Source organism: Centroberyx affinis, unplaced genomic scaffold, assembly GCF_046629955.1.
Source record: "Centroberyx affinis isolate AG114_WGS23_722 - 3 ecotype Tasmania unplaced genomic scaffold, CSIRO-AGI_Caff_v1 ptg002611l_1, whole genome shotgun sequence".
Lineage (NCBI taxonomy): Eukaryota > Metazoa > Chordata > Actinopteri > Beryciformes > Berycidae > Centroberyx > Centroberyx affinis.
In genome coordinates, this window is record NW_027280810.1 from 44,613 (window position 1) to 61,223 (window position 16,611).

The following is a 16,611-nucleotide window of genomic DNA, read 5'->3' on the forward strand; positions in this document are numbered from 1 at the left end:
AGGAACAGGTAAATATTAAGTGTTTATAGCAAGTTTGACTTAGGGTCACATTTAACTTATCTTTATGCAACTGATCTGGAGCAGCCAAAAGTCTACAGAAAACTTCAGTGGTGAGTTTGAGCCACGCCCACTGGCCCCGCACGCGGCAGCAGGCTCCGCCCCCATCAGCTGTGGCCAATTTAAAGTTCCGTCGGCCTTTAATGGCGTCTGTGTGCACGACGCGAGACTCAAACAGCATGACAACCAGCATGGAAACGGCAGCTCACAGCCCGCTGGGAGGCTCCAGGTCAGTATCTGAACAGCAGAGACTCTGACTGACTGTTAGTGGAAACCTGGAGGAATTAACATTAACTCACTGAAGCCTGAGGGAGTCATGACAAAATATATAATTTACCACCAAAACCTCCTTAACTACTGGGACTGCTGACTGACTAGGCTATATATTATGTTAGTTATTAGATATACACTACCAGTCAAAAGTTTGGATCTTTATTTTTACTATTTTCTACATTTTAGTATAACAGTAAAGACATCAAAACTATGAAACAACACAAATGGATTTGCAGCGACCAAAAAAGTCAAAACAAATCAATATTTTAGATTCTTTACCTTGATGGAAAGGCAAAGGCTTTGGAGAGAAATTCATACATAGGATCAACTTCACTGTTTATATTTGTCTAAGAAACTAATTTAAGCATTGAAGCAGAAGCCTTTAGATCAAAATGGTTTTAAGAGAATGAGAAACATGAGGTGTGTCCAAACTGTTGACTGGAAGTGTAGGACACCAAACTATCAGCTTAGAAGCAATATTCAACCTGAATGCTCCATGATAAGGATTTTATTGTAGTTTAATTTTTGGGGATACCTGCTCTCCAATATAATGCTAAAAACAACTGAAGTCTGTCCAGTTCAGAGCAGCCACAGTAAACTCCCCCAGCTGCTGTCTGTGTGTTAATTTCAGCTCAACTGTTTTATTTATCAGGCTGCTGAGCAGCAGACAGACCTGTAAACACACCTGTCTTTATTATACTAGTCTCTATTGTAGTCTTTCAAAGGATGGCAGGTAACTGAGGCCAAGTCTCTGGTTGACAAAATAACAATGCTCATACAGACCAGATCCTCTTATAAACTACCAGTCAACAGTCTGGACCCACCTGACTGAATGTTCTGTGTTTTTCATTCTCTTAAAGCCATTTTGATCTAAAGGCTTTTGCTTAAATGCTTGAATCAGTTTCTTATTCAAATATAAATAGTGAAGTTGATCCTATGTATGAATTTCTTTCCAAAGCCTTTGCCTTTCCATCAAGGCAAAGGGCGGCTACTTTAAAGAATCTAAAATATAAAATAGTTTTGATTTGTTTAATGCTTTTTTGGTCACTGCATAATTCCATAAAGAAAGATAAAAATAAAGAAAAATGCATTTGTCCAAACTTTTGACTGGTAGTGTATTTTATAGATAATACAATGAATTTCCAGTGCTTTTTGTTTTTAATAATGAAATGAATTTAGTGTTGTGTATCTGAAAATGTATCTGAACTCATCTGACTGATGTAAAAAGTCTGCAGGATAAACTGGGGAAGATAAAGACGTGACACCTGCAGTCTTACTTCCTGCTGTCTGTCTGTTCAGATGTTCAGCCTGGCAGCAACCAGAAGGTCAACATGACTTGAACTAGGACGTTTAGCTGTTATCTGGAAACCGTCTCCATTCAAACCGCTCACTGACTCTGGCTTGTGAGGAGACTTTGACACAGTAGCCAGGACTAAAACTTAGTAGCCACCTGCCCTTGGTGGTCTGAATATCACTGAAGACCTCGTCCCCTCATGCTCTACTGGTGCTGCCTGGTAGTGCTGAAACGATTAGTCGATTTAATCGTTTAGTTGATTGACAGAAAATTAAAAGATTGGTGTTTTTGCTTGATAAATTACAATTAATAATGATCAAAATTATAAACATTTGCTAGTTGCAGCTTCAAAGATTTGCTGTTTTTCTCGGTTTTCATCTCATTAGAAAACCCAGAGTATTTATTTTATGTCTGCTGGTCAGACAGAAGAAGAAATCTGATGAATCACTTTGCTGACTTGTGATGGGCATTTTTCTTTATTTTTGACATTTTATAGACTTAAATAATCGATAAATTGAAAAAAATAATCATTACTTGCAGCCCTGCTGTCTAATGATGCTGAGTTGCCATTCAAAAAATGAATAAAAGTGTATGAAGCGGAGGTGTATGTACTTTTTTTGGGGGGTTTTATCACACTATATTGTAATTATGTATGATTGTCATTAAGGGAGACACTCCACAAGCCCCTAGGGGTTTCTTTGGTCTTCCTTGCACATGCTCTTAATGATGCTGGTATACATTATGGATATTTTGTTTGAACTGCTCTTTTGTGCTAAATAAATTTAAAATAAATAAAGTATTAACGGCGTGTCTGTCCCCAGCTTCTGTTTCAGCCCTCGGTCGTGTGTGTGTGTGCGGGGCTGGTCGGCGGCGGTGTGGCACGGCCTGCCTGAGCGGCCGGCCGCCGGCTCGTCCGGCTGCTACAGCCCCGAGCCGTGGCTGCTGCCCGGCTGCAGCTCCGTCTACGACAGCCTGGTCAGGTACGAAGCTCCGCACTGACACATGGGAAATCTCTCCTTTCACCTTGTTAGTCATCCAAATCATGCAACATACGCATTTAATGATAAAAGCCCCAAAATTTCGAAGTTGTTTTGATGCCAATATCTCAATACTTTTCCTTTCTGGAAAACGGTTTATTTTATTTTTTAGTGGTTTCATCATGGTGTACCAGTGAATCCACATCATCACAGGTGTCAGAACAACTCTCCCACCCCCAATTATATTCACAACATTCAAAGTGAAACCGTGTCAACATGGTCCGGTGGTGAAAACCCTGTTATTCAGTGAGACTCTGACACAAACTGACAACTGGAAGATGACTTCTTTCACCTTGTTGGTTAGTTCTCATATCATACGGCACACAGATTTTAACGATAAATGCCCCAAAAATGGTATTGTTTTCTTTTATTTTTATGCCAAGATCTCCATAAGTTTCCTTCCTGGAAAGCAGTTTATTGGTAGATGTTTCTTCATGATGTATCTGTGAATCTACATCATCACAGGTCTTTGAACCTGTAATGCCCTACACAACATCATATAAAACCTGCAGCTTCCCAACATTCAAAGTGAAACGGAGTGAACATGGTCTGCTGGTGAAAACCCTGTTTTCCTTTTCCTGAGACGCGTCTGTCCCCCAACTTCCTGTTTCAAACAGAAGTCCAGGAGCAAAACGGCATCCACATGCTGTTTCCCTGGGACTTTAATGAGTCTTTCAACATCATGATGTAAATGTTAACTGTGTCTTACAAGCGCATAATCCTGATTAAGGGAATAATTTCCATCTTTGTCATGGGGAAGTCGGCCTGAGTGGTTGTACATATTAGTTACAGAGCACTTAAACTTAAACGGGTTTTGGGGTTTGACGCCGCTGGGCTACGAAATGTGGAACTCATGATACTGTAATGTGGTTTGGATGAAAGTGTGTTGGACAAGTTCAACAAGCAGTATGAAGAGGGAGAAGCAGCGTCTTGGCTTGTAGACTGATAGTTTAAGTTTGTTTCTCCGTCTTTTCATCAGTCTGTCTCAAAGCACTGTACAGATAATGAGCCTAACTAGATCTAAACTGATCAATCAATCATACAACAGAATGATACAGGACAAACATCAGGAAAAGCACAAGACACACAAGCAGATTTTAGTGAGACATAACAGTCTACCTGTTCTACATAAGATCTGCATCATGTCTCTGTCTGTCCTTCACCTCCCTCTTTGTTGCAGTAACGCCTCTCCGACTCCGTCTGCTCCCACTCTGACTGGGCTGCGTGGAGACAGAGGAGCGTCCACCAACAAGCCCCGCAGGTACAGACACACTGTCACCTGCACAGAGGAGGGGAGTCGAGTCACATGACTGAAGTCAGACTCGAGTCACAGTTTGAATTGCTGGAGACTTGACTTGATGCATGAAGAGAAGACTTGGGACTTGACTCTGACTTGTACTCTGATGACTTGAAAAGGTTTCTAAAGTCTTGACTTGAGATCTTGTGTTTGTGTAAATGACTTAGATTGAAAGTGATGAGATTTGTTCCAGCAGACGACTGAATTTAAATTCTGTTTTCTGAATTTGTATGGAATGATTGAATTTATTGAAGTTGAAACTGATTATAGAAATCAAACTCATGATGCTCTTGCCAAGTTTTTATCCTATTAAAACCATATTGCATTGAAAAGTCCTAGATATTTAGTTTATTTAAGATATTAAATTGATACTGGACTCTTGATTTGTTCTGACTTGACTTGCTGTTCTACATTTAGACTTGAGACTTCACATTGACATGGACTTGACTTGGACTTGACTTGATAATCTACAGTTAGATTTCGGACTTGAGACTTGTGGCTCAATACTTGAGACTGACTTGGGACATGAACAAAGTTGACTTGGTCACACCTCTGCAGCAGCATGTCACCTGGGAAGGGTTTCATGTCCCACTTTGTATGAGATTTCTGAGGGAAAATAACTAACCAATCGTCAATATTTTCCACAAGTCTACAGTCTGATGGTTGCAGTTACATCCTGTGATTATGTTGTGCGTTAATCTGGACATTCAGAAGTTACAATGATGGAAAAATGGATATTGCAAGTTGTTTTACCCAGGAGGCCTTTCATTTTACAGACAGTTTTACTGGTGTTTACCAGCTAATGCAAACTGTGTGGGTAAGCATGAGGCAGGATGTGTGTTCCTGCTGTTGAAGGTGGTGTGTGTGTGTGTGTGTGTGTGTGTGTGAGATCAGGTCGTCCATCCTGGAGCGCTGTATCCTCAAAGTGTCCACCAGCAGTGTGGCTGTGGGGACGGACGATCTGGACGGCTTCAGAAGGTGATGACTCTATCTGTTAACTAAATGTTTGAATTGTGAATTAAAAACAAAACAACTGCCCACTGAGTGTTTCTATTTATCATAAGGACCAACAGCTTGTGTGTTCAGATGCTCTTCTGCACTCCACTGTTGTAAAGACTGTTATTCTGTTAGCTTAAACCAGTCTGCCTGTTCTCCTCTGACCTCTGACCTCTCTAATTAACAAGCTGTTTTCTCTGTAAACTCTACAGACTTTAGTGTGAAAATCCCAGGAGGGCAGCTGTTTCTGACATGCCAACAAATAAACATGTCGGCCATTGTGTTGTTTGAAACCCTATTGATGGTGAAATCGTACTCAGCAGCACACAGTTTGAGTGTTCAGGCCTTACCAGATGTCTTGGACAGTCAGTGTTGGTGGCTTTATCTCTGACCTCTCCCTGTCCTCCTGTCAGACCTCAGCTGGGTCGATGTTACCCTCGCCTCCTGGACCCGGCCAACACCGAGACCAACGCCGCGGTCCTGAAGAGACGGCAGAAACAGATCCAGTACGGCAAGAACACCAGCGGCTACCAGAACTACCTGCAGCAAGTCCCCAAGTGAGCCGACCACCGGCCCGCAGGCTGAGCTGCGGATTAGTCAGAATGTGTGGGAAGTACTACTACTCAAGAAATACTTACAGGATTTCTGGGTATTGAAGTCCTTAAAACGCAGATACCTCTTGCTGTCATTTGGGGGGCGACCAACGTGCAAAATTGCCATGTGCACCTTTTTTAAAGGTCCCATATGATGTAAAACAGGACTCCTCTTGCCTCTGTGATGATAAAGGAGTTGGATGGTCTATCTAAACATGGTGAAAGTATCAAAACTAAATCCACACAATCCATATTAGAAAAGCGAGCCTCTAAACGAGCCGTTTGGACTTCCGTAACTTTGTGACGTCACAAAGGTTCGCTCATTATCATTTTTGTAAGAAATAATAGACTAACAAAGTGTTTTTTTCAAAGCGGTTGTCATTGTTTATTACCGGAGAGTTTTCCCTACCTGTAGCTGCCGGGCCGCGGTGTCTCACGTTTCACTCTCGAAACGGTTAGCCAATCGGAACGGAGGGGTCGTTAATATTAATGAGCCTTAAAGACACAGCGACAGAAACAGCCTGTTCTTGGTAAGGCTCAGAGAGATGCTGGAAAATGAACGTGGAGAAATGGATTGAGAGTGTTTTTGGTTCATGACACCACACACACAGCTTTGAATGGACCTCAAGACACAAAATAAAACTCTGGAGAGTGGAGAATCATTATCAAAGTATAATAAATAAATGTTCAGAAATTAATCTTGTGACATGGCTCATAAAAGTATTGACAGCTACTATAGAAACGCAGTACATACTGATGCACATGGTACAGGACAGCAGGACCTCACATTCAATAAACAGTATATGCAGTCACACTTGTACAGTATATTGGTGTGCAGCTGATGGCAAACCTCCTCTTCCTCCTCCTCCTCCTCCTCAGGCACCTCAGGGATCCCAAGCTCCACCCCTCCACTCCCAACAAGTACAAGAAGTACAGCCGGCGCTCCTGGGACATGCAGGTCCGGCTGTGGAGGCGAGCGCTGCACCTCTGGGACCCGCCGGCCGACTCCCCGCCAGAGGGAGCAGACACACAGGACCCAGTGGACCAACTGTAGGTTACTATCGGATGTTTTCAATGTTGTTGATCTAGGAATTTATTATTCTGTTAAAATGGTAATCTGTGAGTTTCTGGCTCCCAGTCAGGGAGAGAAAGGCAGTTTGATTTGATCGAAGAGGCAGAATTGTTCAAAAATCTGTAGGTTGGAATTTTTATTTACGCCTCCTGGTGCAGCAAGACACTCTATTTTCCAGGAAGTAAAGTTAATTTATGGGGACTTCTATTCTGTCTCCATCTTTGTCCCTCAGCCTCACTGTGGTGTTTCTGCACTGCTCTTCCCACAGATCACCTGTCAATCAAACAGTGTGGGCGGAGCTTGGGTTTTCTGTTGATGCAGTTTGAGTTTCTCTTTTCTCTGTCTGTTCAGCCATGGTGGCTATCACTGCTCATGCTAACTACCCAGTTCTTCTTCTTCTTCTGTTGATTCCAAACAAACCCAAAATGTAAAACGCATCACTTCCTGTGCGGCAGAGGATTTTTCCCAGGAAAGAGCAACCAGACACCGGTGGAAAAGATTTCATCAACTGGATATAGGTTGAATCACTTAGCGATAGAGTAACAAAACAGACCTTTTTATATGAAAATGTCAAATTATTGTAAAGTTAAAATGCTCTTAGATGAGGTTAACAGTCGGAGTTGATCTTGGCCTTGGAGCAGAATGTTGCTTGTCCTCCTGATTTAAAAAAAAAAATTGTCAAATAAACCCAATCAAGAGAAATCAATATGTATCCATCCTTGTTTGGCAGGCAGAGTCAGCTGGCGAAGATGACCTCAGAGCTGTGTGAGGACGGATGGGAGAAGGAGAAGCAGAGAGAGAAGGAGACTCCAGCAGCCTCTAAGGCCTCCTCTGTGTGTCTGGACCCAGCTGCAGCCTGGGACCTGCCCCCCCTCTCCCCGGTACCAAACACCCCTCCCTCCCTGCAGGGATTCTGTCTGACAGACCAGTTAAAGGGGCTTTAAACCTGCAATAAGTGATATCAGACCTTATATCCAATCCTGAACCTAATGTGTGCTATGAGGAGATTTCATTGAAACATAATGATAGAAACCAATATCCAGCTTTATACCATGGTCTGGGTGAATACTCGATTGGCTGCAGGGTGTCCATTAATTCCTGACAATGGACACCTACTAAGTAGTTCCAGTGAAACTGTCTGTTCACCGTTCTAAATTAATGTGCTGGCTACGTAGCATCAGCCTGTATCTAACATGAGTAACCATAGCAACAGGGACGCTGTCAAAGCTTCCGTTTACTCCGTTCATTTCTTCGTGAAAATCTTGATATTGATTTGGGGACAATGACATGGCTGGATAGCTAGCTAGTCTTGTTGTTAAACATACTGTCAAATTATATTTACTGTTTGTTATTGACTTTGAATGTTGCTAGCATAACGTTAGCTTTCTGGCTCCTAGCTGAGCCAAAGGGTTCTATGAGCTGAGCGGACTAGAAATATCTCCTGCTGCCAAGTCCTATCTAAGGTTCGTCCTGTTTACTGGAGCAGTGAACAACGTTTCCATTGCATAAGAACCTTATGGGACAGTAATGATTGTTCCAGGTATTAGTCAAACCCTCAGGTGTTACCAGGGAAACTGAGTTATGGCTCGTGAAAAACTTTAGATTTTGATTACAAAACGCATGAAAATATAAATTAATGGTCTTAATTTTTTTTTTTTTCTTTGGCAAGTGACCATGGTATAAGCGGGATAATGCCCTTCAAGGTGTCCATAATCAGGAATTAATGGACGGTTCTGGCCTCCCCGTCATCCATTAGTTCCTGATAATGTACACCTCGTCGGGCATTATCCCTTATGTGTTGCTGTTTTCACCTCTTTTCTAAAGCTGGTTGTCAGATTCTGCTCCAGAACGTAGCTCCTCCCTTAGGAGAGTACAAGTTTTTCTAAACTAACTTTTGGACGTAATGGCAGAATTGAAGTGAGCGAGTAAACTTGTTAAACCAGTAAACTTGCTACCTGCCTCTTCACTTGTCATTGTGGGACATGTGACCTTCAGCGGGAGAAAGATCTGTCAAAGTGAGACTGGTAACCGGTGACACTTCTCTGTAGGTTCAGTTAGCTTAGCTGGTAGCCTTTTAATGTCTCTGCTGTCAGGAAGGACGGTTGGTGTTTCTGAATATGGGGCCGAGTTGATTCATTTATTTGTTCTGTCAGGGACAATACAAATAGACATTGTTGCATATTGAAAACATGAAACAGATGTATTGCATGTAGAGTTTCTAGTCTTAAGCTAATTGACGACCCTTGTCAGTTCAGTCCAGATACACTGAAGGAAAATGGCGTCTTCTCAGTTTCAGTCCCCGTTTACTCACTTGCTTTTGCCATCACACACTCTCTCATGCAATATAGGGGGGGGCAGAAACTAGGGCTTTTATGTACTTTTTAACAGTGTAGGATTAGACATTGATAAGCGTTGTACTAAACCATAACAAAACAAGGCAGTCGGTCCCATCTGCCCACCAACCACAAAGCCCTCTACATCTGTTGATTAATACAATTTTGCCTCTTGGCTTTAATGTGTCTGTCTTGGTGAACGGACACATGAACCACACTGACAAGACAATACATGTCCACCTGTGACACAGTTCAATAGAACATCCTCATGACACATTGGACCAGCGCACTAGAGCTACAGATTAACTTGTGACTGTCTGTATTGGTGATATTTAGTCCTAAAGTAAAGCGTAGATCTTGCTCTGCCCTCTTGCACACTCGTTGTTGTTGTTGGTGACTAAAGAGACTGTGGTTCCTCCCAGGTGGCCGAGCGGAGCCTGCATCCTCCTCGCTCCCCCCCCGGCCTGAGCTACTCCTTCAGGAGTCAGCTGACCACCAACGAGAACATGATTGGTTGGCTTCGCTTCCTGCTCGAGGCCGACCACGGCCGAGGTGAGTTCAGTGAAGGAGGAATACGGCTTTCATGTTTTAATAAGCTCAACATGTCTTAATTGGCTGGTGGTGTAGCTACTTCCCACCTAAATCCAGATGAACCCTCTCTGTCTCCATGCTAGCATCAATCCTGCCTTAGTTTGTGCCCGAGTCCGTCTGACCCCTCCTTGTTTTCTGCTCCTAGATCACTCCCCCGACGACCAGCAGGTCCCTGTGGTTTCTGACCAGCTGCTATGGAATCCATACTGATCATTATGGGATGTTCAAGGTCTAGAATTTACAAGGTTAAGTCATGATTGGTCACAGTTGACATCTAACTCTTGGGCTGACATGGACCGACCCCCCCACCTCTGGTTCCTGGACTCTGCTGGTCCCACCATCTCCAAACTTCAGCTTTGTCACCAAGGAGACTCGATGTGTTGTCACCGTTGTCTCGACTTTCTAACTTGTAGACCTTGAATGTGTGGCGGAAGAACCTTGAGGCTCGCCGAGTGTCTCCTGCCACTAAGGCTTGTAGTATTCAGTGTGCTTGTCTTTTTAAGATCGCTGAAGATTTATCATGACAGCAGGGATGTGACTGGTCTTTGATCCGCATTTACCACGGCCGAGAGCGTGGACCACTTCGGACGGGTTCGGGACGATCTGGGAACTGGGAAGGTCCGGCGACCCGAAGAGAACGGCCTCGCTGGGAAGAGTCGGTGAAGCCAAACGCTCCTCACCTGCTTCAGGCTGTTGGGACGTCTGTGTCTTGGTCTAGAGTTTTCCCAGTTGCTCCTGAATGCGTCTTGTGGGCAGAAGAGAGGAGGAGAGGGGGGGGGCTTGGAGCTCATGGAGGCAACCGCTCCGAAACATGGACAGCTGCACTTTGACTTGAGCTTTATACTCGTTTGCACTAAACCACAGGCGGTGCTGCATCAGCGTTTGAGCACTATCTGTTTCACAAGAGATCATGTTTGGTTTTGTATGGATGGGACTTCTGCACTGCGTGGAATAGCTACTAATTTTGTTGTCCTTAATGTCACTTATTTTTAATATTTCCCTTTTTTTTTTTTTTTTTTCTGAACATCAGGTGTCACTTGGATCTTTCTGGTTGCCTCGACTGTCATCTCTTGATGCTGTGTTGTCTTCTGTCCACCTTCACGTTCATACTTGGCTTTTATTTCCTCTCTGTCTGGATCAGGCTCCACGCTCCCTCCTCTTTGGACCTCCAGTGTTTTTTCTAAAAAACAGAATGTTAATGGGTGGGTGGGGGGGAGGGGAAAAAGGCTGTCGCTTTGTGTTGTGAGTTTTCTTTTACTTTGTGTTTCTCAATTTTGTCATTTTGTGCAACTTGGAATATTGAGAGCAAAACTTAAAGATGTGAGAGCAAAATTAATAAAGATGTAAATAAAGTGTTCCAAATTCAAGATGGCTGCGTTATTTCTCTTATTTCCAGAAGCAAGGGAGCAGGTAGCCCACTTTTGACATGGGGTTTCAGTCAGTTGTGTGGGATGTTTCTGTCAGTTGACTGTGAATGGATCTAAACCTGTTAAGATGCCTCTTACTCAGGCTGGAACTGACTTGACCATGTTTTCCATTTCACACGCAGCATCTGATATTGGCCAAACATGATGCATTGACACATCTTGACTAGCTTACATTCCCTCCTAGCTGAACAGAGAATCTTATGTATGATTGGCAAATTATTAGGACTCAACTGAAGACTCTCTTGTAATGTTAAAATTACCAAACGTCCTTTATGTTTGGGGTCAAAATGACCCTAGAAATTTAAACCTACAAAAAATAATTGTAATTGAAAGTGTTACCCAAGTTTACACTGCAGAACATCAGCAAGTAACACATAGCAATTAGTCAATAATGAAAAAAACACCAATAAAAAGCAAATTGGTCACCAAAACAGTCTTTCAAAGAGCTGACAGGAGCTCACTGGCAGAACATCTTCAGGTGAGATAAAGCTCAAAGAGAAATGGTGTGTGTGCGTCTTATGCATGGGAACATTTTTGCAAGATCAAATTGCATGGGAAAGTTCCCTCAGTATCAGTCAAAACAAAGAGAAAATATATGTAAAACTTTTATATTTTCTCTGGTTTTATAAGGCTTTTGTATTCGGGGTCAAAATGACCAAAATGTGTACAGGACCTTGAAAACATCAACATCATGTTCAATTTTATGTTTACCAGTTTTCCCCCTGAAATTAGGAAAAGTCATGAAATATCAAGCTGGGAAAATGTTTTTTAGAGACCAAGTTGACCCCAAATAATAGGAGGGTTAACTTCTCCTCACTCGTTTTATTTTATTTTACAGCACTTTGTACATTCACAGCAAGGTGTTGTCTCTACTGTAAACCATGTAGCAGATATTTTATACAACCACAGGCTCTTTCCAGACATGACTTTAGAACAGAGCACTGCAAACATGTGACTTGTTTTCTGAAAAAGGGAAAACATCCACAGGAATTCTCAAAGGCCATTTATTTCTAATTTAGCAGCCTGTATTTTGCATTTACATATTTAAAATCTGTGTTTGTTATAGTGTATACTGGACCAGACCAACCTTGATAGTCAAATCTTGCTGTTCTTCAGAATTAAGAAAAAAATCAAATAAGGTCCTTTTTAGTGTTGCATTTATTCATAATTGAACTACTGATTGAAATCTGACATTTCAAACAATGATGGAAGAAAATGGCCTATACAGTACATAAATGTTAATTGCTGTGTTGTTTAGCACCAGTGTTGGCTCCAACACCAAGTGCATATGAGGACTGCGTTTATTTATTTATTTTATTTGCAGCATTACAGCTTGGTGTTATCAGCTCACTCCTTGACCACAGAGATCCTCCCCCCCCGTCCGCCAGGTGTCCCGCTGCAGCCGGACACATGCAGCTGATCCACAGCAGCATCGTCATCTGGATCTGTGCATCTGTCCCATCACGAGCTGTAACCGATGTGTACAAACAGTGTGATGTGGTGTTTGTTAATGAAATCACGGCACAAAGTGATGCAGAACGCAAACCGCAGACCTGCTGTAAACAAGCAACCGCTGATCATGCATAAAACTACAAGTCCCATGATCCTTGCGGGCATGCGTCGCAGGGCTAATTCTGAGACCTCCTGAATTATATTTATTTATAGGACAGTATTGTTATCAGCTGCGGGTCGAGAGAATATAATGAATGGTATTTTATTTTTAATTTAAAAATATGTTGAGCCCGCTGTGCCGCGGTGTCGCCTCCTCCTCCTCCCCGCGGCCCGCCGCCCGCCGCCCCTCCTCCTGCCTGGCACCGTAAATGTTATTTATGAATTCCTATCGCTCACGGGCGTGTGGCCGGCGATGCTTTATTTTTAAATAGACGACATTGAAAATTGATTGTACGCGATGATTGTTTTGTCTCGCGCACCCTGGCGCACGCTCTGTCCGGTTACATTTAGGATTTAATTCATTCTCGACGTGTATTCGTTTGATAACCTCGGATATTGTGACAGGCAGGCGGCACGGTGTTATGCTTTTTTTAATACTAGGTCAATACATCTGAGACGCACACTCTGTCCTGACGCTGTCTGCCGCCGCTCCGCAAATTGGTTTATCCATTCTCGCTGGTTAACCCCATTAGCTGGAGGTTTCGGCCGTCAAGGTAAGGATGACATTCTGTTGAGATTTATCAAAATGAATGCTTATTATTCCCTGTCTGTAGTGGAAAATATCCAGCCCTCTGGATGCCTTCATCGCAGCATCCCACTCTGCATGGCCCGCCGTGTTTTTCTAACATGCTGCTCCGCGTCCAAACAGGCCGGTCGGGCTACCAGCGGTATTATCAGCGTTATTACCACGGGCTCTGTAGATGAAGCCCGGACAGCCGCTCCGGTCGTGAATAATCTTCTACAGCGGGTTGTAAGCGGGGAACGGCCGAGAAACGACAACAGCCATGCGATTATCGTGCTGTTTTTGAATCACCGCAGGGTGAGTAGTACTGTTGATGTAGCAGGTCAGTTAGCTAGCGTTAGCCGCTGCTGCTAGCCGCTGCTGCAGCCACTAGCTGCAAACCTTCTCCTCTGTAGCGTCTCTCCGGCTGTCAAGGTGTCAGCACATTTTGCCAGCTATTTTACTGGAGCATGTACGAGCAAGTGAAATGGATGAATTTATCATACCGACCTTGAAAGTAATAACGAGGTGATGGGTATTATTTATAGAAAGCTAACTGTTAATGTGATGTTAGTGATGGGGCTGAGCTACAAGTCAGCGCTAGCTAGCTAATGTAACTGATTCCTTTAACATTGTGATTCGGGCTATTATATTTCTTCACGAAGCTCTTGTTATATTTTCATCACAATATTTGCGCATTTGTGTTTGACTTAGCAGGGAAACCGCTATTTAGCAGTGTTAGCATTCCTCATTGAAAACAATGGATATCGTTAGCCACAAGCTAGCACCAATTGATGTGAAGCGGCCTCAGTCCGGCATCACAGTGCGGTGGCACCTTGCTAGGTAACAGGCTGCCTACCAGCAGCTGCACAATGGCCACCACTGCCTGGGAAAACACATAGCGGTGTTACTAACCACAGCACTCAGTAGATGGGACGATATGAAAATATACTTTTCATTTTGTCATTAAAAAAAATAAAAATAAAGATGTTTTAGCTACAGCTGCACTAAAATGAAAACAGACAGATATTAATCCACAACACTAAATTACCCCAACTACCAAAATGATACGAGACACACAACAGTATTCACTGTATAGTATGTTTTCTGTCTGATGGATGAGATCTGTGAATGAATGAGGCTCCTAACAATCCTGTCAGACATATAAATTATCTGTACACAATATTATATTATTATTATATTATTCACTGTATATTCAGTGAGTGGTTTGTTCAAATTCAACAGGGGTGGTGGAGGTGGTTTGGATTTGTTAATTTTTTTTTATCATATTTTATGTTAAAATGTATACACAATAAGCAATGACATCTGCTTTCATCCATAACCTCAATTGCATTGCAGTTATGTTGCTGTTTGGTGGCCGGTTTTATCCACAGCACAGTGAAAGCATACATGTTGCTGTGTTTGGCCCACAGCAACATGTATGGGAATGGAGCCGCTAACCCTGACAGCATTAGTGCCATACCCAAAACTACAAAGCTTAGCTTAACTGCGTTTGTCATAATAAATCATCGTTGGTTCTGAAAGGTTTTAGATACTAATGTTTCCAACAGGAATGGAGGGTGACCTGGAAGTTAGAGACACCGTCCCTTAAAGGGATACCAAACCTAAAAATGTAAATTTTGTCATTATTTACTCGCCCTCTTTTCAGTTGAAACACCGGTTAAGTGTGTATGTCCACTCAACACACAGCAGGTTAGCTAGAACAGCTCCGTAGCCTTCTCATAAACAACAGAAGAGAACTGGTCCTTCAGAGGTCCAAAAGAGGCAAAAATTACCCTAAAATTCCTCCACAGCTTGTGCAGCATAATCCAGCTGTTTTGTAGCCAAACGATGGCACTTTGAGTCCCAAAGATATTTACATAAAAACATTGTTTTTGAAAGTGCACAAACATGTGACCCATGCATCACGTGCATGGGTCACATGCGCCCCTTTCCAGTTTCCATGTTTACACTCCTACTCAGAGGTCTATGTAAAATATATATATATATATATTTTATTTTTTATTTTTTTTGGGTGAACTATTCCTTTAACAGCTAACCTGTTCATCCCTGTCCAGCTGTCCATTAAGACACTGAAGCCTGTCTCGTCCTGTGTCCAGTGCTCTGACCTCTGTGGTTACATGTATGTTACACATGTATGTTGCCTGTATGCAAAGAAACAAATTTGTACTGAATGGTGTAATAAAATAATAATAACAAACAGAACTATTAAAGCTTTAGGAGCAGACCGAAGAGTATTGGTGTCCATCCAGGAGCCATGTAGAAGGAAAACACTGTTGCACTCTGAAGCCTCACAGAAGAAATCCTAACTGTTATAAATGTTTTTTTGTCGTTCAGCCTGAATATAGACTGACTGAAGTTAGATCAGTGCTTTTGTTACCATGCGCTCTGTGATGGATGAAAACATCACTGTTTTCTCTGCCCCTCGGTCCGCTGTCTGCCTGTGTGAATAGAGTCAAACCGGATCAGGACGGGGAGCTGAAGCCAGGCTTTTTTTTTTTTTTTTTTTTTTTTCTACTTTCTACTGACTCATCTACATCGTATGGATTTCACATGAAAAGATAAACATGGGGCAAAAGACCAGACCGCCAGTGTTTGATCGTGGCTCTTCATTGTTTTCCATGTTAAAACGGTAACACTGGTAAAAAGGATAACAGATAATTTGGACTCTGTGTGATTCAAAGTGTCTTGATTGACAGGCTAGGCTCATAGCAGTAAGAAGCTAGGTCAGTCCTGTCTACCCTACAGTCTCTGACCTTTGACCTTACTGCCGCTCCTGCTGCTGATGATAACTGTGTGTCCCCCTATCACCTTTTTTCACTAGCAGTCGTTGGGGTTATTTTCTTAAACGTCTGTTGAACTCTGGTAGTGCCTTCTTGGGTTGTGTCTCTTCCTCCATGATAAAACCCCCAAATCAGTGATTCTGTGATCTGTTGCTCCGGTAGAGGAGACTGGAGAATTGTGTTTTTTTTCTCTCTCCATTCACTGCCATTGTCTGGAGGAACAGTCTGAAAATCACTTCTAGCACATAAAGGAACGCTGACAAAGCAGATTCTGACAATATATATAAAAAAAAACTAGTCATGCTGCTGAATTGTTTTTAAGTGAATCTCTTTCTTTATGTTTATTAAACCTTTCAGTTTGAACAAGTGTAACACTGAAATCCAGTCGGAGGAAACTTATGCCGATGGAACGAAGAAAATAATATGTTTACCAATAATTGTAAATAGGCAAAAGAAGGTGGGAGGCAGGAATTGGATGAAGCAGATATATATATATATATATATATATATATATATATATATGTATATTAAAAAAAACGAGTCTCACACTTTTTTTCCGTCTATTTACAAGCTTCACAACCCAAAGTTCAACATCACTACAACGTTCTGAATCTGTGTGTGTTGTGGTCCTAACTTTAGCCCTAAGCTTGGTTCTGGTGCTTGT

General features: G+C 42.4%; 1 protein-coding gene across 1 annotated transcript; it reads left to right on the forward strand.

Moving 5' to 3' along the window:
- Positions 1-236: 236 nt before the first annotated feature.
- Positions 237-9,753, forward strand: slbp2 (stem-loop binding protein 2). The gene is made up of 9 exons (XM_071534736.1): positions 237-286; positions 2,446-2,604; positions 3,842-3,922; positions 4,853-4,936; positions 5,368-5,511; positions 6,427-6,597; positions 7,350-7,500; positions 9,375-9,504; positions 9,689-9,753. The coding sequence occupies exons 1-9, from the start codon at positions 237-239 to the stop codon at positions 9,751-9,753; spliced, it is 1,035 nt and encodes a 344-aa protein (XP_071390837.1).
- Positions 9,754-16,611: the final 6,858 nt, after the last annotated feature.